At 41.6% G+C, this 27,011-nt stretch overlaps 1 protein-coding gene across 1 annotated transcript; it reads right to left on the bottom strand.

Moving 5' to 3' along the window:
• Positions 1 to 2,537: 2,537 nt before the first annotated feature.
• Positions 2,538 to 26,710, bottom strand: COPB1 (COPI coat complex subunit beta 1). Its single transcript, XM_083704824.1, has 22 exons — positions 26,442 to 26,710; positions 22,315 to 22,465; positions 21,169 to 21,398; positions 20,444 to 20,613; positions 18,542 to 18,656; positions 17,442 to 17,534; positions 16,560 to 16,697; positions 15,711 to 15,830; positions 15,380 to 15,487; positions 15,057 to 15,203; positions 14,033 to 14,178; positions 12,136 to 12,232; positions 11,580 to 11,740; positions 9,055 to 9,175; positions 8,508 to 8,735; positions 8,200 to 8,379; positions 7,124 to 7,268; positions 6,912 to 7,031; positions 6,344 to 6,489; positions 5,713 to 5,802; positions 5,001 to 5,156; positions 2,538 to 2,868 (listed from the first exon to the last, which is right to left on the bottom strand). Exons 2-22 carry the CDS (start codon positions 22,403 to 22,405, stop codon positions 2,809 to 2,811), a joined length of 2,862 nt encoding a protein of 953 aa, XP_083560950.1. The 5' UTR covers positions 22,406 to 22,465; positions 26,442 to 26,710; the 3' UTR covers positions 2,538 to 2,808.
• Between the last annotated feature and the right edge of the window lie 301 nt (positions 26,711 to 27,011).

The raw sequence follows: 27,011 nt of genomic DNA on the forward strand, positions 1-27,011 counted from the left end.
TCACCGCCCACGGCGGCAGCCAATCGGCTGCCGCAAAGGGCGGGCCCTCACAGGTTCACTTAAGGTCGGGGCAGCCCGGGGCTCGCCCCTTTCGTTCCCCCAGCAGCAGCGGTTTGGAGGTCTTGGCCCAATATTTTTTATAAGTCGGTATGGGCCCTCGCCCCCCCCCAATATTTTTTATAAGTCGGCGCCCCTGGACCTTTGGGTTCATCAAGCAGGACTCATTCTTGATTAAGCAGGCCAACAACATGGTGAACCTTGTCTTGTGGGCCATCATATAAATCTCAGTGAAAGGAAGGATTCCATTCTTCGTTGTTGTTTGGTCGTTTAGTCGTGTCTGACTCTTCATGACCCCATGGACCAGAGCATGCCAGGCACTCCTGTCTTCCACTGCCTCCCACAATTTCGTCAAACTCATGTTAGTAGCTTCGAGAACACTGTCCAGCCATCTCACCCTCTGTTGTCCCCTTCTCCTTGTGCACTCCATCTTTCCCAACATCAGGGTCTTTTCAAGGGAGTCTTCTCTTCTCATAAGGTGGCCAAAGTTTTGGAGCCTCAGCTTCAGGATCTGTCCTTCCAGGGAGCACTCAGGGCTGATTTCCTTAAGAATGGATATGTTTGATCTTCTTGCAGTCCATGGGACTCTCAAGAGTCTCCCCCAGCACCATAATTCAAAAGCATCAATTCTTCGGCGATCCATTCCATTCTTAGACATCCTTAATAAAAACAACTGGTTGTGACAGGCATGAAATGCATTCCACCCTATAACTGGTGCTCTCAGAGGTTAGCATTTCACTGGATTCAACCTCTGGGGGTTTTTTTCTCAGGGAGGATTGTAAACATAAAGCAGTTTAACATAAACCTTTTGAACAATAAATACATAAATAGACTTGCAAAGTTTCTGTATAGTTCACCAAGAACAAGCAAGTCAGAAGAGTTGTTTTTGTTACAGAACAAAAATTAATAACCACTGGTGATGTCAATTATTTGGAAACAGAGAACATCAATATGAACAACACCCAGGTATCTTATCTAATCTTCCACCTCTCTTTATTTTACTGGCATACTGGGTTCTTTGATCCTGCAAAGAACCCTTAACGACAACACTTGGTGAGCCCCCCCCCAATCTCTACAGGTGGCAAGGCACTGATTAGTTCAGAGGCAATTCTTCATTCCTTCCTTAAATTACAAATCACATCTCACACTGTTGATGCATTCGTTTCCATAAATAAATGGACCTTACTGACTCACAGATGAATGCCTTCATCTGCTCCTCATGCCAGCCTGCTGACAGAACAGATTTATTTGGTACTCCGACACATCATAATTATCCTTTCTAAAAGCGACAGCGTTCCTATGGCAACATTTGCATTTTAGTATTTAAGATCTCACAAACATTCCAAAGTGAGAATATGTGTAAGGAAGAGTATGGGGGGGGGGGAGGAAAATTCTGAGCTGTCACTTATGAAGGAGGTGGCATAAAAAGCCAGGTGCACTTGTCGATAATGTGAGATGTCCCGGCATATCTGGAGGAACACAACAAATTTTTGGTATGCACTTGCAGGAGAGTGTTTATCAGTTTGTTTTTAATATGTTGGAAGTGATCTGATAAAATGTCATAAGAGCCTAACACTGAGACAAGGCATGGATTCCAATGGGAACCAGATAAGGCTGCACAGGAAGTACCTTCAAGGAATGTACACCTAGAATTAAGAACCTAAAGAAATACCCCACACTGACATTTTGGCCTCAAGTACCGATTTCAAAACTGCCCGGAATTTTTTTGTTTCTTAGAATGCAATGCTGGGTACAAGGCTTCTATTAGCCAGATTAAGATGCTTTGAAGCAGAGTGTTGGTGATTTTTATTAATTTCTTACCTGCCCTTCAGCAGGCTACAACAATTTTAAAAGACAATTTTAAAATCAATTAAAACAAATAATCTGGTGCAGTGCTTGGACTAAGTCCGTTGCCCCCCAAACCTGCTGCATTAGACTTGTTAGCACCTTGTGTGGCGCTGGTCCCCTCCATCCTCTTTCTGCTCAAAGGTAGCACACTGAATTCAAAACATGTGGAGCCCAAAATGTTCTGCACAAATTACTGTTTCTGTTATCAGCACCCAATAATCACACTGATCACAGCTTGATATTGCATCAGTAAACCAACATGTCCCAGGAAGGAAGGAAGCAACTGCCCTTAAGTAGGGAACAATCTTGATCATTTTGCCCCCCCACTTTTCATGTGTTCCTTCTCAGCTCGCTGCATACATCTGATAACAGCACGTTGTTGACTTAAGAAAGCTCACCACAGTGTGGACCACTTAGGACTCTAAAAGATACCAGAATATGTTTGCCTTCTGAGTACTTTTTAGTTAACTGAGAGGCTATAGTACATATCCGCCATACCATGGCCAGTGCACTGCTGGCATGTGGCTCCTGGAAGGTTGACAGTGAGAGGAATATGGTTCTCAGGTCAAAAGAATATTCCCCATCTCTGAGAAAAACAATGCAGATTAAAGTACACACCAGAAGAGCCAGACTAGCAGAGAATTTGTTTATTTTATTTGAAATAGTACATAGAGAAGACAACATTACTTCTAGACATTTGAGAGAGAGAAAAATGTAGATTTAGAGTTTTATCAACAATGATCTTGGAGTGATAAGTAAAACCTACAAATTATTTGCTGGAATGCATTCAGCACAAGAAGATCAGCTTCTACAACCAAAGAACATAGAAGAATACAAGATGTTCTGAATCCAACAAGCGAAATTCCAAGCATTTAACTGCAAATAATCAAAAGAATCTTACATTTATAGATTAGTTTTCTTCTGAGAGAGATTGATTTTGTCACCAAGACTGAGAGCCATTCCCTGCAAAAGAGATGAGAGATTAATGGGTACATGTCTAAATTAATTATTTACATGCAATAGAAACAATTTTCTCTCTATTTATATATCCAGCCAGAAATAGCTGTCATTCACAGTTCAAAGCAGTGTTTCTAAGGTTAGGTCTGTTTTCTAATAGAATGCTGAAATAGCTATACTGCAGGCAACCCCTGATACAGAGGGAAACCTAAATCAGCATTGGCTACTTCAATCTTTCATCAAATTAAACACTGCCAGGACAGCAGCAGCGAGTGTCATAATTAAAGGAGGAATGTGTTACATAGAGAAGCTACACTGGAGGAGAGGGGAAAGGGGGTCTCAAAGGCAAGTTTAGTGGGAAAATACCCAGTAATAATTCAATTCCTATATTTTGATTGAGAGCAAATACCCACATTTCCATTCCCTTTCAGTAAGGACCATATTATTCAACAGATTTCCTCCTATATGTCAGGCATTATAATATGTCAGGCATTATAACATCATGAAGAGTGAGATGGGCAGACCTTTGTGATATTGATACAATAGAAGAAGAAGAAGAAGAGGAGGAGGAGGAGGAGGAGTTTGGATTTGATATCCCGCCTTTCACTCCCTTTAAGGAGTCTCAAAGCGGCTAACATTCTCCTTTCCCTTCCTCCCCCACAACAAACACTCTGTGAGGTGAGTGGGGCTGAGAGACTTCAAAGAAGTGTGACTAGCCCAAGGTCACCCAGCAGCTGCATGTGGAGGAGCGGAGACGCGAACCCGGTTCCCCAGATTACGAGACTACCGCTCTTAACCACTACACCACACTGGCTCTATTCTATTCTATTCTGCTCCTGAAGTGAGAAGGGAAGACAGCTCTTAGCTCTGGAATAGAGGTTTCCTATCCCATTCTGGCTCGTATTTTGTATACTACAAAAGATTATTGTGGTGGTTATTTTCATCAAGCAGTGTGGGCAGATAGCTTTCCATCACTGCTTTTAATACCACTGTATGCATTAAGGCAGAGATGGGGAAACTGTGCTCCCCAGAAAGACGTGGTCCTTGGAAAAGGAAGAGAGCTTGGTGGAAGAGCACCTGCTCTGCATGCAGAAAACCTCAGTACTGAAGCATCTCCAGGTGGGGCTCAGAGAGACTCCTGCCTCAATCCCTGGGGAGCCACTGCCAGTCAATGTAGACAATACTGAGCCTAAGTAGAAGGCAGATTTCTATGTTGGACTACTGCTCCCATCGGCTCTGACCATCCAGATGGTCCAGGACCATCTGGAGGGCTAGGGATTCTCCATCCCTGCAACATGCATGTGAATCCTCCTGCAAACTGCTTTTATCTTTTTTTCCCCTGGATTCCTTCCTCATTTCACAACTCCCCAGCAGAAATCTCTCTTTTTTTTTCCTTTTCTTTTTTTGAGGGGAGGTGGCAGTGGCATGGGGAACTGCAGTGAGGAAACTTTATTGCATAAGTGTCCTTCTGCTTGCCTAAGTTTTGGGTGCAATCTTGGGCGTTTCATCTCATTCTGCGATTTCTTAGCGATAAGATGCTCAAACTCAAATCCCCCCACAGAACTAAATAGTATGTGCCGGAGGCAAAAAAGTGCCACTTCTGTCGCTGACACTGCTTCTTCCATACATAGTTGAGACATATAGGAACTTTTTTCTGTGGAAAATGCAGTTTCTATCAAAAACAGCTTCTGGTGCAATGCAAGGAGCCATTGTTAGAAGTAGACTTTGTTGACATTCTAGTATGTCCATGAAGGGACTGGATACCTACTAGAATGTCAGCCAAGTCTGGTGCTCCTTGCATTGCACTTCTGAGAGTCGCCTCAGTTTTGTGAGCACATTTTCCAGTAGACTGTGATGGTATTACAGGTCCAAGAATTTGTCACACACCTGGAATAGAATCATTTACAACCAACTATTTCAGACACCTTCCTGCTAAATAGAGATTTATGTCTCAAATGTTTACTTGGAAATTCATCTGTAACTCTATTCCAGGACACGGTTGCCCACTCTACCTAGATAGCCTAACACAGAAAGACATTAACCCGATTACCAATTAGATAATATTAATTTGTAAATTTCAAACTTGCAACATCAGTTTGGGAGTTGACTATTTGAGGAGACATATAAAATATAATTACCTGACTTTTTGCACGAATTCTTATGTGTCCGGTGACTGGAGCATCAGGCCCAAGATGAATGGGCTTTTCAATGCTGACATTTGCAAGGGCATCTTCTCCAAATATGGACCGTGCATACAGATTGGCTGCCATGAAGCCACAGTAACCAGAAAGTGCCTAGAAAGACAATATTTTATACACCTTTTACAAGGGCATTTTATTTATTTCTTTTTTGAAATTAACTCATCACTACACAGCATCTTAAACTACATATTTACTCACAGGCACACCCCCCCACCCCACCCCCACCGCCCCATAAGGGATTCAAGGCAGATGGTGATTATTATAATAATTCAATAATAATAAATGCATGTACTCAATGTGGAGCTAAATTACACTTTAAAAAACCCTTCAGTTTCTAAACCCAAAAGACAAAGAGAATCATATAATCGCTTGGATCCTAAGTTGATCTTCCATTTGTGCCAAATGTCCTTTCATTTGTAGCTCTTAGCAACATAACCCAAACGTCTATCAAACCTCGGAAGAAAATTCTCCGGGGGGGGGGGGGAGATTATAGAGGGCTGATGATGGAAAGGGAGGTGGGAAAGCCCCACTCCATGAATGTAACCCAATTCATTCACAGAAGGGAAGTCAGGATCCAAGCCAATGTAATGAAAGTGGTTTTATTTGTGATTTGAGATCAGAGTTATAATTTATTAGCAAAAGGTATTACCTTTTCTGGAGTAAGGCACTTCATATTAGTTGACTTTAATATATGTTGCAAATATTCATTCAGATCTATTATATTCGTATTCACAGTGACCTTGAAAAATAAATAAATACAAGGACAATCATCGTACCAAGAACCTACAGAAGCTAAATTCACTCAAGGCTGATAAGATCTATGTGGAAGGCTGTTAATCTAACATGGAAACAGGGGCTGTTCTACCTCGTAACAAGTTCAGAAGGATAAGATAATACACCCTATTCTATTTAATGTGACCAAACGAAACGAAACAGCACACATTTGCCATATATCTGAAGGGGTCCTGCACAACTCAAAAGCCTGTATTTGAAACAAATTTCAGCCCAAGAAAAAGTGTATTGCCATGGGAGGTGCACGTGAGCCAGAGTGGTAGTTTTTCTGAAAGCAGTACAGTAGCTCAGATGCAAAGACCGGCATGCGGTGTTCTGCATGTATACTTGGGCTCTTATGCTCCTGCAAATAGCTGCTTATGTTTCCTAGAAAGCTGCTTCCAAGGGACCAAAACAAACAAAGCATATCTCCCACGCCCACACCTGTATGGCTTCTTAATAATATTCTATTTTAAAATGTGGATAAATAAAGGGTAATGAGAGCTCACTTTGTTTTCCCATTCAAATTCTGCCCACATCTGACGGAACTCAGCATCAGTACAAGTAGCAGGCTGGATGTAATCCATGATGTCAATATGGATGTCACTGAGGACAACACAGTTTCTGTCACTAGCTGCTCCAGAAACATCATACACTAAAAGAGAGAGAGAGAGAGAAACTCATACTCCTTCCAATTCAGACCGGAGACATCTCTTTCAAAATAGTGTTTTCCTAAAGCTAAGTTTGTAAAATAAATACAGTCACATTCTTATAAAATAGAATCAAAGAAACACACTTAAGACTCCTTAGTTACTGTATACTATCAGACTTGTACCCAGTATTGCTCAGTAATTCTAAGCAAACAATCAGTGCGGCTTTAAAAGGTAAGGTCCACCATCTTGATTCAAAATGGGGTTCAGCTGTATCCAAACATAAGACAAAAATCTGTTCCTTGATCTCAGAAAACATCATGCAAAATTTGGTCACAGTATCTTAGAAGGTGTCCAAATGAATAGAGAAGAGACAGACAGACAAACAATATTCCAAAATCTATAGCAGATAATACAGAATACTTACCGATATTACCAAAAATTATTCCATTCTCGGTGGAAGCAACTTTCACATTAGCCTTAATATTGGCAAAATCATGTGGAGCAAGTGTCAGAGGAGATGGTTTTTCCACAAGCTTCAGATCACCTGTTTAAAGAGAGGGTGCATAGAAGTTATCCAGGGGAAAAACTATTACTAGTAAAGCATTTTACATAATTGTTATATCTGTAATTGTTTACCTAATGTAGCTAATTCTAGTGTGCAATTCTGCAAAGTATCACTGGTCTGGTTTACCACGAGCACATCCAATACAATATCATATTGGTTGACATGAACATACGCCTCTGCATAGACTGGATCCGAGAATCCTGTCAACTGAGTCACCTGCCAAACATAAATAGAGAGTTAGGCTGCAATCCTATCCTCACTTAAATGGGAGGAAGCCCTGTTGAAATTCAATGTGACTCACTTCTGATCAGAGAGGTATAGGATTGTGCGGTTAATGTCTTAACAAAAAGCTAGCATACATTATTGAAAATGAAGCATCACTACTGAAAACTGCATTATTCCCTTACACTATTCTCTTCCATTTAGGTCCATAAGGAGATTTAAGATCTTCCACATCCCAAACCATTTCCAATTATTAATACCAGAACACAGCTACCCTCTCTGGCACCCATATCTTTCTGTAAAGTGGACACTTAGGAGACATGTTAAATAAGACACTCTAATGAACTAATGTCATTTCTGTGTTTTGCCCAGTAAAAACAACTTATCTTGTCTGTTTCATTCTCTTCAACCATAGCAAGGCCCCCTAGTTGCACAGATTTTTCTCAAGGCTTTCCTCTGCTTGTTTTTAAATAGGCAGCAAGAATCCCTACAAGACTAACTGCTGTAAGAATGCAACTTACAACTTTTCAATACGTTTTCTAATATCACAAGCCAATGTAAGGGTAACTGAAGCATTAACTGCCTAATTGGTTTGCTGCAGGGGAAAGTGACAAGAGTATGCCAGCACTGTGTCAATTGTAATTAGGGGACTAATTCAGTGCTGCACTTTGTTGTTTGTTCCACCAGGGCATGCATTTCAGCTGTGCCCTATTCTGAAGGTTCACCTGACAACCCCCCAAGGGTATACTGGGGGAAAGCACTGTTGGCTCAAGTGGAAGCCTTTGTGCGGGCTTCCGATTATGGGAGTCAAAAGCTGAATCCTGCCCATTTTTTAATAATTAAAAAAACAACAACATGGAAAGTGAAAGGATTTATTTTGCTTCAGTCCTAAGGACCGCCTGAGAAAACGGATATTTGACATCACCTTGTTGAGCTTGGATGCCAGTGGATCTGCAGCTTCTTTCCTTTGTGTGTTCCCCATAGCTGCTAGAAGACTCAGCTGAAACTGATCTTCCTTTGAGCTCATTTCATTTTTAGCAGTGAGTTGCATAAAGGAAATGGGATCATCTGGCTGAACTGTCACACTTCTCTTCTCAGACTCTTTCTGTGGTAAAGAGGAATAGGGATAAGTTGAGGTATAACATACACACAAGGAACAACTCTCTGTTACCTGGGCTTTTTGTCAGAGGCCTACAAACCATTACAGTTACACGGGCAATTTTGAGCTCTCACCTTCTGCGAGAGCTTCTCTTCTTCCAGCTTAGCAGACAACATGTGAGAAAGGGACTGCCTGCACTCCTTGTTGAAGATGTCATTCATTAGCGGGGAACATTCTGAGAGGACCTTCAGGCAGAGAGAAATCCGATCCACGTCATCATCCGTTATTGGTTTCTTGGGAAGAGATGACTTTCCCAAATGTAGGATAGTAGCCATGAGCAACATCGCCTCAGCTACAAAAGACTGAAGGAGGGGGAAAGAGGAGAATATTAGGATGTGCATTTGCTTTTGAATTCCAAAAACTGCAAAAAAATAACATGCAAAACCCAATCAAAAACGGGGGACACAGATTATATCTGAAGCTGACAGCAGCAATTTGTTAGCTTGAAACTAAGGAGGACACCTTCACACAAAGCGAGCTGTAAAAGCAGTGAAGGTGCCTTGAGTGTAAAGAGACTGTCCAAAAGGTGTGATCTTCAAGTAAATAAGGGAGATGGCTGTCCTCTCACCAAGTATCAGAGGCAGGAATCCCTTAAGCACAATTCAAAGAAATATAACGTACGTTTTGCTTCTTTTTTTCTTGAACCAGCATCACATAACGTAATGCAATCTTGGTCAGAGTTGTGGCGAGGGAGGCTGCGACAAAGAAATCTCCATCCAGCAAAAACCCTCTCAGTGGAGGCCTACCAAAAAAGAGAAAAGGGCAATTTAGAAACAGCACCCAACATATTGCTTAGCCATGTGACCTATATGACAGACTTCAGAAACAAAAGAACTCATCTTACTGTACCTAAATCAGGAGGCTATGTGAGAGAAGCAGAAAAGATAGCCTGAACATCTAAATCAAAGTGCCCTGTGGGCTTGTAAGCTATATATGTTTAAATATTTACAATACTTTTTTATACAAAACAATATAAAAGAAGGAAAAGTTATTGTGGTGCCCTCAAGATGTTGGACTACAACTCCCAGCAGCCCCTGGCAGCAAGGTCACTGATCAGGGGTGATGTGACTTTTAGTCCAAAACATCTGGAGGGCACCACACTGGCTGCACCTGATGTAACAGACTGTCAGTGTTTGTAAAAAGCAAAAAAAAGAAAGAAAGGGTTCTGACCTCCCTTTGTCTCTTCAGCCTGGTCCTCGGACCCTTGTCTGCATAAAAGAGTCCACGAGAATATCCTTGCAGAGTTTTATTCTTAAAAGTCTTTGTGCAAAACACGACTGAATAACTACAGTGGTGCCTCACAAGACGAAATTAATTCGTTCCGCAAGTCTTTTCGTCTTGCGAGTTTTTCGTCTTGCGAAACACGGTTTCCCATAGGAATGCATTGAAAATCAATCAATGCGTTCCTATGGAAACCGCCTTCAGACCAGGTCCGGGGACAGTCTGTCCCCCGACCTCTTCTGAAGGCCGGCGGGGGGCGAAAGTCTTGCTTCCCCCCGCCTGCCTTCCCGGGACAGCAGAGACTTCTCCGCTGTCCCGGGGCGATTTTAAAATGCTGGTGGGCGGCAGCGAAGCCTTCGCTGCCGCCCGCCAGCATTTTAAAAACCCCGGGACAGCGGAGGACTTCTCTGCTGTCCAGGGCGATCTTAAAATGCTGGCGGGCGGCAGCATTTTAAAATTGCCCCGGGACAGCGGAGGAATTCTTGCGAAGCAAGCCCATAGGGAAATTCGTTTTGCGAAGCGCCTCCAAAACGGAAAACCCTTTCGTCTAGCGGGTTTTTCGTCTTGCGAGGCGTTCGTCTTGCGGGGCACCACTGTATACACACCAGCACTAACCAACCAACCCAAACACCAGCCTCCGCAACAAACTAACATTTCTCACTTATATATACAACTTGGTGCAGACCGCTGAGTCATGCTGACCCAGCTTTATTCGCATTAAAGAAACAGCGGCCATTTTAGCCGTGACACAGACTACCTATCATCCCACCCATAATAAACCCTCAAAATACACAAGTACACAGAAAAGGGGGGGGGAATGGGGGGAGTGAGCCACGCAGGTTGACTGATACATACTCATCTATTAAGTTACTAATTAAATTTATGAAATGATGCATTTTCAATTTTTCCCTTCCATACAGAAGAACAGAATGGCCAATAATGTTCCATGTTGGATAAAAATTCTGCCCCACATTACTGGTTGGGACTATAAGTACTTGGTGGGCTTTTTTTGGGGGGGGGTATTTTTTTGTAAGCAGCTTTACCCAAGCTGCAAACAACTCTTTGCTTTGTGTCTATGCCCTGGGCCACAGCAACAAGATTCTCCTCTCTAATGACTCAGCAGGACTCGCTGCCAACGTGCAGATATCCCGTCTGAACTCAGTGTCTCCTGCCAATGATGTGCTTTCCAACTCCTGGCTGCTTGCTAAGAGAGAGAAAAAATCTCCAAGGAATTCTGTACTCTGAGTTTTGTTTCTTAAAAACTTGAAACAATATACTCGGCTCTGACCATATGGCAGTAAAGGCACACCGCCCTCTTCTGTCCAATATTCACAGACAATAACTGCTGCAGTCTGTTCAAACGTCATTACTGGAAAGTTGAGACGATTAGAGAGATTACAGGAACAGAAAGAATTGCATCAAGCATTATATATCATTTGGATTCTTTGTGTTCTTGCCCTTTAAGGCAGCTTTAGTCTGGCAACTGTGTTTTATACATATTTTCATATTTGGCAAATCATTACAAGCAACTCCTTTCTGGAAGGGAGAAACAAGGTACACATTTTTGTATAATAAAATGTATCACATTGGCAGACTTGTGTAAACATTGATTTATTTATTTTTAAAGATAGGTTTATATATATAAATATTTAAATCCCACTAGTGCTCCTGCTGCTGTTGCACCATCTAAGCAGAGTAGTGGGGATTTCCTTCAATTCTCTCTCCCCGCAAAGTTCCTTGGACCCCATCTCCCATCTAAAAAAATTGGGGGTGGCAGCTGTAGAGTTAATGGGGAAATCAGGGGAAAATCAGCTCTGCACATCTTACGCGAGTGGACACCTCCTGCCAGATCTAAAGCCCTTGCACTCACACAATAGCACCAGTTGTAAATCATCCACTGCTAACAAAGGCTAAAGCCAAATCACCTGTCTTCTTCTTTTTTGGCAGGTCTGGAACTGCTAAGAGCACTCTGTGTAGCATACGTTCCCATTTCAGTAACCAGTTTTTGGGCTGGACCCACAGTAATTTCCTCCTCAGGCTTCATCTCACCAGCTTCTTTCTTGATTTCAGATTCTACTATTGGGATCTGAAAGATTAACAATGTGACTGATAAAAAAATTAACAGCATAAACTTCAGCCTGGAAGATGGGGCTATATTCTCTCAGATGCCCCTAAACTTAACCAATCTCCTCCTGTACGCACCTCCATATATTAATTTTTCTCCTTCCATTAAGTACTTTCTGTTCCATTAACTATTAATGAAATGATGAATTATTTCAAATGATTAATCTTTGATTAATTTGTTCAGCAGAAACTACAAGTTGGTATTAGCATGGTATTGTTTTTCATTTGTACAGTACATCCTCAAGAAACCACCAAATGTAACCAATTTTTAAATCCTGTGGTTTTCAAAGGCTTATTTCCCCCCTGAAATGTATAAAAACAGAAAAATGTGTTTTGATTAACAATACAGACACCTACCTCTCCCAGTGATCTACGGACTTCTGTCATTACGCTCTGTATATCTTCCTTTGTGCTACAGTATTCTCCAAGGATCCAGAGGGCTCCGCGATAAATTCTATAAAGCACAAATAAATAAATAAATCAGCCTTGCAATTTTATACAGATAATCGATTCAAACTGCACCCTCATACATTTCATGGGCACATCAGTCATTCCGGCTCAAAAGGATTAAGTAGCCTACAAAAATTATTAGTATTTGCTTAGCAGAGGCTCAGTTGTCTATTGATCTGCTGACCAGATATATGAACTGCCAAAGGTAAAGGAGACGAGTGGAAGAGCATCCTCCTCCCTCCTTCACTCTTTCAGTTACCACTCTAGATTTATTTCCCAGTGGCAAAAAAAATATTGCACGAACAGTAAAACTCATGGGATATAAGCCACTGTTAACAAAGGCAAAAGTCTAATCACCTGTCTTTTGGGGCACTATTGTGAATGCAAGGGCTTTTATCTGGCAGGAGGCATCCACTTATGGAGGAGGTAGGAAGGTGAGAGGAAGTGGGAAAACAAAAGACATGTGAATGGGCTGTCAGAAAGGCCAGGAAGATGAAATGTTGGCACAAAACTATATATATTTACTCACAATTAAGTTACACTGGTCTACTGAACACAATGAACGTGTGAACAGGACTGCAGCATGAGTAACCTTTTAATATCACTTCCCCTGCATGCTGAGAAAACACGTACTAAAACAATTAACCTAATGAGGTTTCTCTCCCAGCAACCCAAGCTGCTTTTGAAATTTGAGAGGCAGGATTACCGAGTACAGTCGTACCTTGGAAGTCGAACGGAATCCGTTCCGGAAGTCCGTTCGACTTCCAAAACTTTCGAAAACCAAATCGTGGCTTCTGATTGGCTTCTGATTGGAAGCTCCTGCGGCCAATCAGAAGCTGCAGAAGTCCCGTCGGATGTTCGGGTTCCAAAAGAACGTTCACAAACTGGAACAATCACTTCCAGGTTTGTAGCGTTCGGGAGCTACAAAACGTCCAAGTTCCAGGGTGTTTGGGATCCAAGGTACGACCGCATCAGTAAGGTAAAATTTGGACAGATTTCCATCGACCCAGGCATTGCAGCTTCCCATATAGAATGGTACTGTCCCTGGGGACTCTCCTGCCCCCCACTCCAAGCCACGGTTGGGAGGTGTAGTGGAAGTAGGAGGAGAAAATCCCTGTTGTGCTAGCAGACGTCCTCACACAAGGCTTCTACTGGTGTGGCTTGTTATCTGTCAATCCCACCCAATAATTTATTTAGAAATAATCACATGCTTCTGCAGATGTATGTAATGGAAACAGATTAATTTAATTGCCCAATCACTTCAGATTTAGAAAGGCAACACAAGTAAGTCTTGTGAGAGTAAGAACGCTGCATTTTTGGCGGTGTAGCAGACATACGATTTATTTTCACATCTGTTCAGAGGCACACAAAAATTTGAAGGCAATAAAATGAATCCTTATTAAGCATTTTAGCCAAAGTCCTATGCGCCCACATCGGTTTCCTTAACTCGCTTCTATTTTAACAACTTAGAGCAGGGGTTGGCAAGGTTTACCTTGCCTGGGCTGGTTCACTCCAGCGGAGATCCCTCCATGGGCCAGATCGCAAGAGCACATGCTCATGATTTCCAGCATCAGCGTCTGCGCAGACGTGATTCCCGGTGGCACAGAAGCGAGTCCCCGTGCCATGTTGGTTTAGCGCAGCGCATGGGGACTCGCCAAGTGGGCGGCTCGTGGGCCAGTTAAACGACCCCTCTGGGCTGCTTGTAGCCCATGGGCCTTAGGTTGCCGACCCCTGACTTAGAAGCACCTAAACCTTTAAATCCAGGTGGTGAGCAGTGTCTACTTGAGGCATATGTTAAACTTACTTGACAGATTTAATACAGTGGAACACTTCCAGCATCTTCTCCACAATAAGTAGTCTGAGATTATCAAAACGCTGGATGGCTTCACGCACAAACTCCAAGACATCAGCAGCTGCAGCTTCATTATAATCACTGAGGAACTCCATCAACTAGGATAAGAATGAGCAAGTCACACAACTTGAAAGACATCAGCACCCCATTAGCCAAATCAAGAACTAGAAGTTAACAGGATTTGGATTGACTGTACATGTACAAGAGTGCTTTAGGCTCAACTATTTCTGTAAGAGACAGTGCACGGAACAAGGTGGCAGTTAGGTACAATTTAACAGCCGCTTTGCATGCATAGAGGCCAATAGCTGCCCATATCATATGGAGTGATATTCAACAAATGAGTCCCTTCAGCAGAAGCCCTGTGCAAAGACGTCTGCTTGTGCAATGGGCTCCCGCCCCCCGCCCCAATTCCTCCCCACGCAACTGGCTCAGGGGTTGGGGTCAGGGAACCCTTGGAACAACATGGTGGGAGAAAAGGGGGATAATTCCATCTGGCAAGCCATATTGCTTGCACTGACAGAACTATCAGAACAGCATGATATTGAATTCTTTCTAAAAACTTTAGTAAACTTTGGCCAGAAATCCTAGGGAACTCAGTGCTTTCTAACTCAATAAAGTTGTTCTGAAGCTTTTATCATTCAAAATAAAGATGACAAATTCTTGTTTAAACATCTACAATGTTGTCTTGTTACTTTCTGGCAGTAATACAGTTTGTTCTTCCAACTACAATTCCATAAAAATAAGAACCTCTTCTCACATAACGAAATTATGAGAATTTATAACAAAGTGTGTGCTTTAACTAACAGAAAACAACACACTGGGAATAAGAATAAACTTATAAAAGGGGGGGGACCAATCAGGGCTACAAGAAAAGTAGCTGAGAAGGTAAGCGACTATTAAATATTAAACAATTATTGCAAGTTAAGTGTAACAAAATTTGTGGAACAGGAAGCAAAATGTTGAATGAGTTGCTTACCACAGGAATGACATTTGCAGCCATATCAGGGAACCGAACGCTACAGGAATGTAATGTCCGAACAAGCAACTGTCTGTATTTATCAGTATCTTCATGCTCTGTCACATTATTTGTTTTAATTACTTCTTTCTTCAAAACAATCACCAGCTAGACAAAAGCAAAGCACAAAACAACAATTACGTTTTTTTAAAAAAGGTCAAAAAATTAAAGCTAAAGTATTATGTAGTTACTCAAAAGTAAGCTAAGGTGAATTAAGAGAGACTTTACTTAAACATTGACAGGTATAGGATTCAGCTGTGGGGGGAAAGGAACATGTGTTTTACCTCTTCTACATTTCTGGAAGATACAAGATCGAGAGCCAACTGTAAGGTCTTCTTGCGCACTTCCAAGTCTGGTGTACTCAGAACTCTTAGTATGTCCATTACTAGATCCTGAAATAAAGTACACTTTGTTTGTAGGCATGGGCTATTTCATTTCTGTGCAATGCGCTGTTTATATTTATATTTTACTTTATTTATTTAATCTCTATACTACCCTTCATCCAAGGATCACAGGGAGGATTAAGATATAAAAAACCCAAAAATGCATAACACAGTTTTAACATACAACATACATTTGGTTATACAGCTTTGAATTTGGGAAAACTATGCCTACCTGCAGTACTCTTTCATGGGCTGGGTGATCCTTGAGTTCAATCAAGCGGTCCAACACAATGAGCTTCACATTGTTGTCACTTTCTTTAATAATAAGGTCAATATAGCACTGAGCTGCTGCCTTCAGTTAAAAGAAAAATGAAAATGCTTAAAGCATTCCAATTTGTGATATAGGAAAAGAAGTTGACAAATTAGGTGCAAGAACACAAGTTTTTCTAAATCAACAGGAAATGTTACAAACTAAGGAAGATGGGCAAGCCTGCACAATAATTCTGAGCACTTGAATTGATTTGCCTGTTTGGCATTCTCTGGTAGTTGCAGTTATATTTTACATTAAATCTTAGGCATCAGGATGAAATATGGTGTACACATTCAGAAAACAACTGTATGTATATTTCAAGTGCAAAATGCAGCTCAACCTTTGCATCAATTTCTGGGGGTGGGCAGGATGCAAATACGATGCTATACTATCTCTCAGCTGAAGAATAAGATACTGGAGTGTTCCATTACCATGGTACTTTTGGACAACATACAGTGTGAAGTGGCGTTCTTCTAACTTGGCCTGTTCCTGACTTAGTGGAACATCATGGAACTGCAAACTGGTCACTTTGTCTCTGATCACACAGTATGCTCAAAATGCTTTCTTTAAATTATAAATTGGATAATGGTTCATCTGTTGTTCATATTCACGTGCCAATAATCAATGAACAAAGCAGTACCTTGGTGAGACACTCCTAAACTTTACCTGCTGTTCCAATTCACAAGCCTTAAAATGCCTTAGTACCAAATGTATACTGATGTCCAAGACACTTAAAAAAATGTTTTGATGTGTCACAATATGCTGCAGTACCTTGATTGCTGTTGGTGCACTGGAAAGTGTAACTAATGTTCCTGCTGCTTCATATTTTACTGCAGGGCTCGACGATTGCAGTAAATTGTAGATACAACGAATAAACCGAGCTCTTTCTGATGGATTAGCATGGCAAACCTAGATTTGGAAATGAAAGATGCAGAAGCAATATTCTCTTGCTGAAGGAGGAATGGATTCTCTCTTTTAAAACAACAACAAAACCCTCAACTGCTTAGTTCTCTTGTTACTACACTGGTTGTCAAACACCAGAGGAAACCTGAACAAACATACTACCCATACAAACATTAGCAGTACCAAAATAAAGAATATCACTGATACAGAAGTCTTATTCAAACAACATTTGTTTCTAAAAATACACCAGTTTGAATCTGACAAACTACAATAACTCTGATTTTGGAACATTGCTTTTTTGTCCTCTCCTCCTTGCTACAGCTTCCAAAAATCGCTTCTGTGAGTTGGGAGACCCTCATATTCACCGTGGGTGACTACAGATGGAAATGAGTTTTATCAGAAATCACAGAATCCTATTGTATCAGTGCAAGTGCCTTCTGATTGCACTTGCATCCAGCCTATCATCTTTCCATCCGATGATGTGGAATCTGGCACACAAAACTGCAAAGGTTGTAAAGGTCTATTGTAGACCTACTAAAATGAATGGGCATGACTAACTTAGATTCATTAGTTTCAATGGATCTACTCAGAGCAAAACCTAGCTGGAGAGAACTCTCAGTTACTAACACATTTGTTAGTCCTTAACTTCCATTTTCCCAGTGTTTGCAACAAACGAGCTGAGGCTCATTTATTTTTTTTTAGAAACAATTTCTTTCCCAAAGAAAGTTGAAAATTATTTCTTTCCTGTACCTTATAGATCAGTTCCACAATAACAAGTTGTAGAATATCACCAAATGTCTGGACTTGGTCAATACAGGTACTCAAGTAATCCAAAGCACGATCCTTCAGAAATAAACAAAATAATTTTCACATTTGAGTTTTGCCATTTCTCATTATAATCCAAGTAGTATGTATTCATTTTTACATTTTATATCCTTTCAGTTTACCAGGGACACTCCAAATTACAGGAGTTTTATTTTTAGTCATATGTTGCCATCTTTGTATATGGATGACACTTTAATAAAATAATAGGCTCAAGAGGCTTACAATCTAGAAAAAGACAAAAGGGAGACAACAGAAGGAAATGGAGGTGGGCAGGCCTGGAAGATAATGCGTATAATGAAGTTACACATACATGGGCATACCGGGAGTAGGAGACAGTGCCAAAGGGATCATTGAAAACCTGTGTTTTGAAGAGGAATTTGAAGAAAAAGAGAGAGATGGCATCACAAAAGGCATTCTGGGAGATGTTTCCAAGCATAAGTGGCAGGAAGGGAGAAAGGTTGCAGTTGTTTGATGAAGCAGAAAACATTTAGACAGCTTTGGGTGATAGAGCTAGATGAGTGAAGGCAAGGCAGGGATATGCCTCTTAAATTAAAACACAAATTCAAAGTGTTGGTGCTGACCTTTAAAGCCCTAAATGGCCTTGGTCCAATATACCTGAAGGAGCGTCTCCACACCCATTGTTCTACCCAGACACTGAGGTCCAGCACCAAGGGCCTTCTGGAGGTTCCCTCGCTGCAAGAAGCCAAGTTACAGGGAACCAGGCAGAGGGCCTTCTTGGTAGCGGCACCCGCCCTATGGAACATCCTCCCACCAGATATCAAAGAGAAAAACAACTACCAGACTTTTAGAAGACATCTGAAGGCAGCCCTGTTTAAGGAAGCTTTTAATGTTTGACATACTATTGTATTTTAATATTTTGTTGGAAGCCGCCCAGAGTGGCTGGGGAAACCCAGCCAGATGGAAAGGGTACAAATAAATTATTATTATTATTATTATTATTATTATTATTATTATTATTATTATTAATTCAAAACCAAGAAGGATGGAGGGACATTTATTTTTACCTGATCAGCATGAATAAGCATCATGAAGGCATTTCTTTTGCAACTTGCATCTTTCTCATTCACCAGAAAATCATGGATCAGTTCAGGGGCATCAGGTATAAGATGCTCAAAGTTTCTTTTAAAAGAACAGAGATAAAGATTACAAATGTAATGCTCAATAATACAATTGGATTAATACAAAATGTAGATGTAGCTTTTTGAAGAAAAGTTAAAGAACAATTGTTCTGTGCTCAATCTTTATATTCAAAAAACAGCAAAATAGGTTCTTTCAGTTCCTTTATTCCTTTCAGTTCCCTTTATCCGTTCTTTCAATTCTTTCAATTCTTTTATCCAATGCCATTTCTGCAGGGTTACAATTATTTACCTTTCCTGTGAGCTTGTAAATACAGAAGACTACTAACAGGGTAAATCTGTAACATTGTAATTGTAACTTGGCTGCAATTCCTGGGCTACACACCAAACTCCTAACAATCACGATGGCTTCTAACCTTTCCTTATGCACTGCTTGACAAACCAATTTGAAGAGTTTCAAAACTATGATCTGCTGCAAAGAAAAAAGCCACATAGAAAGGAGTTCCATGGATTGCAGCCTCAGTTTATTTAACAAGCTACGAACAGTTGTGTTAAGTCTTATGATTTTATTTTAGCCTGGTTTACATTAGGTAAAGGTAAAGGTACCCCTGCCCGTACGGGCCAGTCTTGACAGACTCTGGGGTTGTGCGCCCATCTCAGGGGCCAGCGCTGTCTGGAGACACTTCCGGGTCACGTAGCCAGCGTGACAAAGCTGCATCTGGCGAGCCAGAGCCGCACACGGAAACACTGTTTACCTTCCCGCTGGTAAGCGGTCCCTATTTATCTACTTGCACCCGGAGGTGCTTTCGAACTGCTAGGTTGGCAGGCGCTGGGACCGAGCAGCGGGAGCGCACCCCGCCGCAGGGATTCGAACCGCCGACCTTTCAATCGGCAAGTCCTAGGCGCTGAGGCTTTAACCAACAGCGCCACCTGCGTCCCGTGGTTTACATTAGCTTGGACCAAAAAGTAAACTTAAAATAATTATTTCTGAAAATGAAGTTAAATGCTCCCACTTTCTCACAATGGCTCAATGCCATTTCTTAATTAATTTGAATGGTAGACTGGCTCACAAGCATCCCGCATAAAAAGCTATCAAAATTATGGTCATTAACTGTTTTTCACCAGAACCCAGTGTGCTATAACCCTAGCTCTGCAGGTCTGTGTATTACTTGTAAAGGGGCTTCTGGACAGATTGGAAGACAACTGTAGCATCTCGCTTGTGCAATGGACCTCCACTCATGCAAACATTACTTTCCCTTCCTCTCCTCCCTCCTGTGTTCCTCCAAAATCTGCTGAGAGCTACAGGGAGGAGGAGAGATCACACCGCATTCATTGGTGCAACACTGTATTTCATCCATTAGGGTCAAAGAAACAGGACTACTTTCCATACTTGATTTAATTTCAGCGCACACAAAATTGATAAAGTCCTTTCATAAGTAACACTCCCATGCAGCATGTGTGAACAGTTTAGTAAAGGCAAAATAAACCAAACCAAAAAGTATTTAGAAATATTTCTCTGCTAGAAGTAGCAACTGAATTGGGATGTAGAATCCACAATAATATAAAAACCACAGCAGTTACAAATTATGAATTCTTCAAGCATTTATTGAAATAAGATTTTAAGTCGGTGTTTTTAACAGGTGATGATCCAGCTTAATTTTATAATTTGAGCATTATATAATTACTTTAATGCATTAAGAAGGGGAAAATATGAAGTGTTAAAATGATGAGCATCATTTTAGGTTATCACCTCCCCCCCCCCCCCCAAGATACAGCATAGCTATGTTCCTAGTCTGACAGCTGGGACTTTAGTAAATTTGCAAAATTTACCTGTAAATAGTGTAGATTGCAAGAACTGCATTCCTGCGCACATAGCTATGACGATGTTCCAGACATGCACGAATAGCTGGCATCAATGGTTCCAGCAATTCTGCTTCTTTAAGCTTGCAAAGGAAACGGAGAGTGGATCCTCTGATGAACTCGTTTGGATGTTGAAGATCCTGAAACATCAAAATCAAGATGATATATGTATTTGGAAATGAAGTACAATTGCATTCTAGTCTCCTTACATCAACTAAGTCTTCTAAATCTGGACAAAATAAAAATCAACTAAATCTGGACAAAGGCAAAAATAATCCAAAACTGAAAGTCATTTTTACAATAAAACCACAGTCCAAAAGAACAAGACAAAAACATACAGTGGTACCTCGGGATAAGTACTTAATTTGTTCCGGAGATCCGTTTTTAACCTGAAACTCTTCTTAACCTGAAGCACCACTTTAGCTAATGGGGCCTCCCACTGCCGCCACACCACCAGAGCACAATTTCTGTTCTCATCCTGAAGCAAAGTTCTTAACCCGAGGTACTATTTCTGGGTTAGCAGAGTCTGTAACCTGAAGCATATGTAACCTGAAGTGTATGTAACCCGAGGTACCACTGTATTCCACTTACAAAGCAGGATATTTGGATATATGCTATAGCATTAGGATGGTTGATCACAAATTACGTTGATTATGTTGATTCTATGCTACAAGTAGAATAAATAAAAGATTAACCTTTCTGTAGGCATCACAAACAAGGATCATTTCTTGCAACAGTCTGCCATCTGGAGTGGTCTTGGGAACAATCTCCCAAAATACTAAAAGCAGTTTTTTGATGGTGTGGTCCTGAAGTGGCAGCACAAACCGAATAATAGTCATCAAAAGTCCTGGCAGCTTTTCACCATTTAAAATCATTATGATTACTTTCTTCAAGGCCTCTGTCTTAGATTTCACATCTCCTTTTTCTGTTAGACAAAAGAAGCTGCGTAAGTTACATTAACCACAAACTATGATAGCAGAACATTTTTTAAATGTTGTTGAATTACATACTATCATTCTGAATTTCTTGTTCTTTATCCTGCTACTGCTACATTACATGATAATCACTATAGAGGAGATTTCTACACTTTGGCATAGTAAACCGTAGCCTTTGCCAACCTGATGCCCTCCAGATGTAAGCCCTAGCCAGTATGACCCATGCTGGCTGGTGGTGACAGGAGCTAGAATCCAAAATACCTGGAAGGCAACAATTTGGTGATGACTGTCTTACTGTGTACTACTCCAACCAAAAGAACACACAAGTAAAGGAGAAGGGGAAGCATTTCTGGGTAGACACTATTGGGTTTACATGTGCCTCACATTACTGACAATTCAATTTAGGCAAAATTCTTACATACAACCACCACACAAAAGGATGCTTGAAAAGTTCCCATATGGTGGCTCCTCTATGCAGTGGCTGTAATGCACTAGAGTTGCATGCTATAGAACACACATGCACTTACTCAGCAATGCCTGCACTTTTGCTGCACTCCACTTTTTCAGTAGAGCTGCAACAGAGTGCAGAAGGAACTGCAATTTAACTTGTCATTCAACACTGTTTGCTCTGCAACATGTTTACTCCACTTCCCATGTTTTGCCCGTGAGACCTTATGTATTTCCTCACACTGATGTGTGGTCTGTTAACCATTTTAGCTGCTACTATATTGTTAAATTAGTTTGTTTCACTTTTTAAAGGCTGTTTTACAGCATTTAATGTTTAAAATATTTTCATTTCATTTTTTTCCTTCCCACCACTTCTCTGATTGCCACGGCAGCAGAACAGGCAATAGAATATTTGAAATAAATTCACTATAAAAGCATGGTCCAGAAAGCATAACATACCCAAGTCATTCTTTAAGCTCATTTCAGATGGTGGCTCCGAGTCCATTGGAACAATGATTAATGTATAGCACACATTTTCTGCAGCCGTCATTTTGTCTCTTTATCAAAGTTCTCTCAATGCAAGATTTTTTAAAAAGATGTCTCACAAACTCTGGAAAAGAATTCCAATAATGCAGTTAATTGATAACTATGCTTCTACTGTAGTCCATGCGTTGTCATAAAAAATCCCCAAATATCTTCAAGTCTGTATTTTGTCTACTGGACTGAGGGCTGCAGGACAATGTACTCTATTGAAAATAATGCAACAAATGTACAAATATATGCAACCATATTTCAAGGGGAACAGTGCAGCCTTATATTCAGGCATAGGCAAACTCAGCCCTCCAGATGTTTTGGGATTACAACTCCCATTATCCCTGACCACTGGTCCTGTTAGCTAGGGATTATGGGAGTTGTAGTCTCAAAACATCTGGAGGGCCAAGTTTGCCTATGCCTGCTTGTATTTAACAACTCTCCTGCTGGCCACATTAATCCAGGAATGCCATACAGGTGAGGCTAGTAACTTTTGTGGGCTGATTTACAAATCTAGAATAACCTCATCAGAATGCTAACATGTACCAAAGCTGCAGTCTCATATATGTTCTATTCAGCAGTAATACTGCCCCATTAGATTCAGAGGGATGTACTTCTAGGTGTGTATGATATTGGAGCCAAAATGCAATAGAACAAATAAAGTGTTTTTTTAAAAAGCAGTAGCAATATACAGTATCCAGTTATCCATTGTTATTTAGACATTCCAGACGCTTAACTACATTATTACAAACCCTTCTAGTAAAGAAAACATACACAATAACGTCCTAAGAAAACATAGCTGGCTGTATAGTCACTAAAATAAGTGGATACTGTATCATCAAAATAAAGCACCAAGTGCTTTATAAATTTCAGTGCTAGAATAAAATTCATGCTTAACCTTTGATGGGTTCATGCGCACTGAGATATTATTCATTGAGCAGTCAAATGCCAAACCCCAAGTTATAGCCAGTGGGAAAACAACCTTTTGACAAAGTCCCTCACTAAAAGCTCATAAATAAACTTAGCAGTCATGGAATTGGAGAAAAGGTACCCTTGCGGATGGGTAACTCCTTCAAAAATAGTAAGTGTAGGATAGGTACAGATTGTTCTCATAATGAAATGCAGTATGGAAACACACAAGGTTCTGTATTGTGATATTTGTTCATAAACAATCTGGAGACCAGGGCTAGCAGGAAAAGTTGCCAAGTTTGCAGTTGACACCAAATGATTCCACATGGTGGTAGCTCAAACAAGTTTTGAGGTGTAGCAAAAGAACTTCTCCAAATGCAGTGAATGCATTTGCACAAGATGGCAAATGACATTTAGTGTAAATAGATTTAAGGTGATATACATTAGGAGGGGGGGGGGGGGAAATCTAGATTCATATATACACCAATACAGCTTACATTGATGGGAAGCAACCAGACAGGGGAGCATGAAATCATGGTGAATCGCTAATGAAAACATTGATTACGCGCACCACATCAGTAAGGGAGAATTCCATGCTAGGAATTATTAGGTAAGGAACTGATGACGAAGTGATCTGTGCAATAAATCCACAGTGTAGCCATTTCTAGAATACTGTATTCAGTTCTGGTCACCCCCCGTCCCACCCACTTGAAAAGTGGTCCTCACAGAGCTAGAAAAGGTGCAGAAAGGGGGAAAACAAGGCTATCAGGGAATTTAAGCAATTTCCCTACAAGATTAGGTTTTAACTTAAAAACAAAAGTAATTAATAGGGTGGCATATGACAGAGACTTATAAGATTATGCAAGGCATAAAAAGAATGGAAACTTTTTTTTATTTTTACGCCTTTTCCTATAACAAAGACTCACTCAGTGAAATTGATTGGTAGTGGATTCAGAATTTTAAAAGGAAAGGACTTCTTAGAGTGACCAATTGGTGAAAAAACAAATGACTCCCGCAAGTGAAATCACTGGGTCAGATAATTAAAAACAAACACACAAACGTGTTATTGTAGAAAATTGTCCTCATATTTTAACCAAGAAACACAGACCCTCTTCTATGAAACTCACGACTCCATAAATGTGCATGGATAGGTCAATCAGTAGTTCTCACCCATGGCCAACAAATGGAACCACCATGTTCAAGGGCAGCTTGCCGCTCAATGCCAGCTCCTGGCAAACCACAACGGGAGAGGGCTGGTGCCCTCATGTTCTGTTTGTGGGCTTCCTAGAGGCACCTAGCTGGACACCAGGAGAAACAGCATATTGGACTAGGGGCAGGTCCTTGATCTGATCCAGGCATAGGCACACTCTCCCCTCCAGATGTTTTTTTTTAATTCTTTTTATTCAGTTTCAATTTCCATACACACACAAAGAAAAACAAAAACATTTAACAAAACCAAAAAAAAGAAAAAAGGAAAAAAAGAAAAAAGACTAATACATACATCAATTGACTTCCTTCCCTACTGATTTCCGGTTTCTAATTTTAGAAATTTCATCTTTTACAGCTGGTATTGGTTATTAGTTTATACATCGAAAGTTTTATAACAGACCTGCTATAGTTGGTAGGTTTTTAAAATTACCTTCAATATAGACCATAAATTTATTCCAATCATCAATTAACTTTGTATTTTTTTGGTTTCTAATTATTTGCGTCATTTTTGCCAATTCAACAAAATCATATAATTTTGTTTGCCAATCCCTCACTGTTGGTATGTTTGTACTTTTCCAGTTTTGAGCGATTAACATTCTGTTGAATATTGAAATAAGGTTTTATCTTCTTTCCTAATTTCTTCTCCAATAATACCTAGTAGGAAGGCCTCTGGTTTTTTGGGGAATGTGTATCTAAATATTTTTTTTAACTCATTATATATCAAGTTCCAATTTTTTTTGATTTCCTCACATGCCCACCACATATGTATAAAGTTACCTTCCTTTGTTTTGCATTTCCAGCAGGCCTTATTTCCAGTCTTATACATCCTATTTAGCTTTTCTGGTGTTATATACCATCTGTATATCATCTTCTCTAAGTTTTCTCTAATTGCAACGCTTGCCGTGAATTTTAATCCCTCATTCCACAATTTTGACCATTTCTCATATTCTATGTTATGCCCCAAATCTATTGCCCATTTGACCATAACTTCCTTGATTTCTTCGTCTTTTGTATCCCATTCCAGCAATATATTGTACATTTTAGATAATAACTTAGATTTGCTTTCAATTATTTCAGTCTGAAATTTGGATTTCTTTTCATTCATTCCAATTTTTTTGTCTTCTGTCCATATTGCATTGATTTGATGATACTGTAACCAGCCTGTCAACTTTTCCTCCAGCTCCTCATATGATCTTAATTTCCAACTGTCTTCAGATCTTTTCCCTCCAGATTTTTTTTTTTTTTGAGACTACAATTCCCATCATCCCTGACCTCTGGCCCTGTTAGCTAGGGATGATGGGAGTTGTAGTCCCAAAACATCTGGAGGGCCGAGTTTGCCTGTGCCTGACTGATCCAAGAAAGGAGGGCGCCTGTGCACATCAGAGCCAACGAAACAGCTTTCGGGGCCAAGATTCTCTTTTTTTTAAGTTGAAATCAAACTTCCAACTTCTCCCGTTCCCCCGGTTTTTCATTAATCTCCGGACTAAGCAACCTGGCAAAGAACTGAACCCGGGTGTTTCCAAACCACTCGCCACCCACCGACCCAGCAGCAACGACGCGCCCCTCTTGCGCCCGTGTAATCCAGGGGGAAATCCCACCGCCTCCCCCCCCCCGGCTCCTCCGCCCTGGGAAGGCAGAGCCAGACTCGCGACCTGAGGCTCCTGACCGACCCCCGAGTGACAAAGAGGCGCCCTTCTGCCTCCCCCATCTTGGCTCGGCGACGACGCCCGCTCGGCATTAGGCCCAGTCGAGGGATCTGGCGCCCGAGCCTCCTACGAGGGCGCACGTCGTTCCAGCGGGAGGCTGGAGACAACAGGGAAAGTCCTTCTCCGCCTCACGCGACGCTGAAGCCCCTCAGGAAACTCGGCGGGCCCCGGCGCTCGGCGCCTCCCCTTCATCCCTTTCCCTGCCCGCTCGGCTGCGCCGCTACTACTAACCTCCCGCGGCTCCGGGTCGCTTCCCCTCGCTGGCGGTCCCCGCTGCGGCCTCGGAAACGGAAAACGTCTAGTCGCTTCGGTAGCGGGCCGTAGCGGGTCCTCCCCGCCTTCCTGGCTCCTCCTGGCGCCGCCGCTGCCTCCTGCAGCTGACGTGGAAGCACTCGGCGCGCAGGGCCACATCGATAGTACGGCGGCCCGGACGGGACACGCCTCTTCCGCCGCTCGCCGAAACGCGAGTTCGCCGGAGGCGGGGAGCTGAAGCGCGGCCTCTTCCGCCTCACGGCCGGTCGCCGGGTCCGGGTTGGAGTCCAGCCTGCGAGGGCCGAGGCTGCTTCCCCACCCGCTCCTGGAAGCAGAACGTGGGCGCCGTCCGCCCCAGCGGCGGAGGGGCCGTTACACTGCGTGACATTCAGTGGCCCCGCGATAGGGCTTTCGGGTTTTAGGCCCCCGTTTCTTTCTAAGCCACGGACGGCGAAATTCAGGACCAGGGGTCAAATGCAGCCCCTCCATCTCGGCCGTGGTCCTCTTTCCCAGGCCGTGTACCAGTGCCGGATTTAAGCTATAACAAGC

Source organism: Podarcis gaigeae (genome assembly GCF_964106915.1).
Source record: "Podarcis gaigeae genome assembly, chromosome: 1".
NCBI lineage: Eukaryota > Metazoa > Chordata > Lepidosauria > Squamata > Lacertidae > Podarcis > Podarcis gaigeae.

What these genes read in the sequence shown, in the direction of transcription:
- COPB1 (XM_083704824.1), bottom strand. Translation starts at nt 22,405, where the DNA reads ATGACGGCTGCAGAAAATGTGTGCTATACATTAATCATTGTTCCAATG. An exon ending in TTGTGGAACTGATCTATAAG is followed by an intron (nt 16,698 to 17,441) that starts GTACAGGAAAGA and finishes TTCCAAATCTAG; the next exon opens with GTTTGCCATGCTAATCCATC. An exon ending in ACTAGAATTAGCTACATTAG is followed by an intron (nt 7,032 to 7,123) that starts GTAAACAATTAC and finishes CTCTTTAAACAG; the next exon opens with GTGATCTGAAGCTTGTGGAA.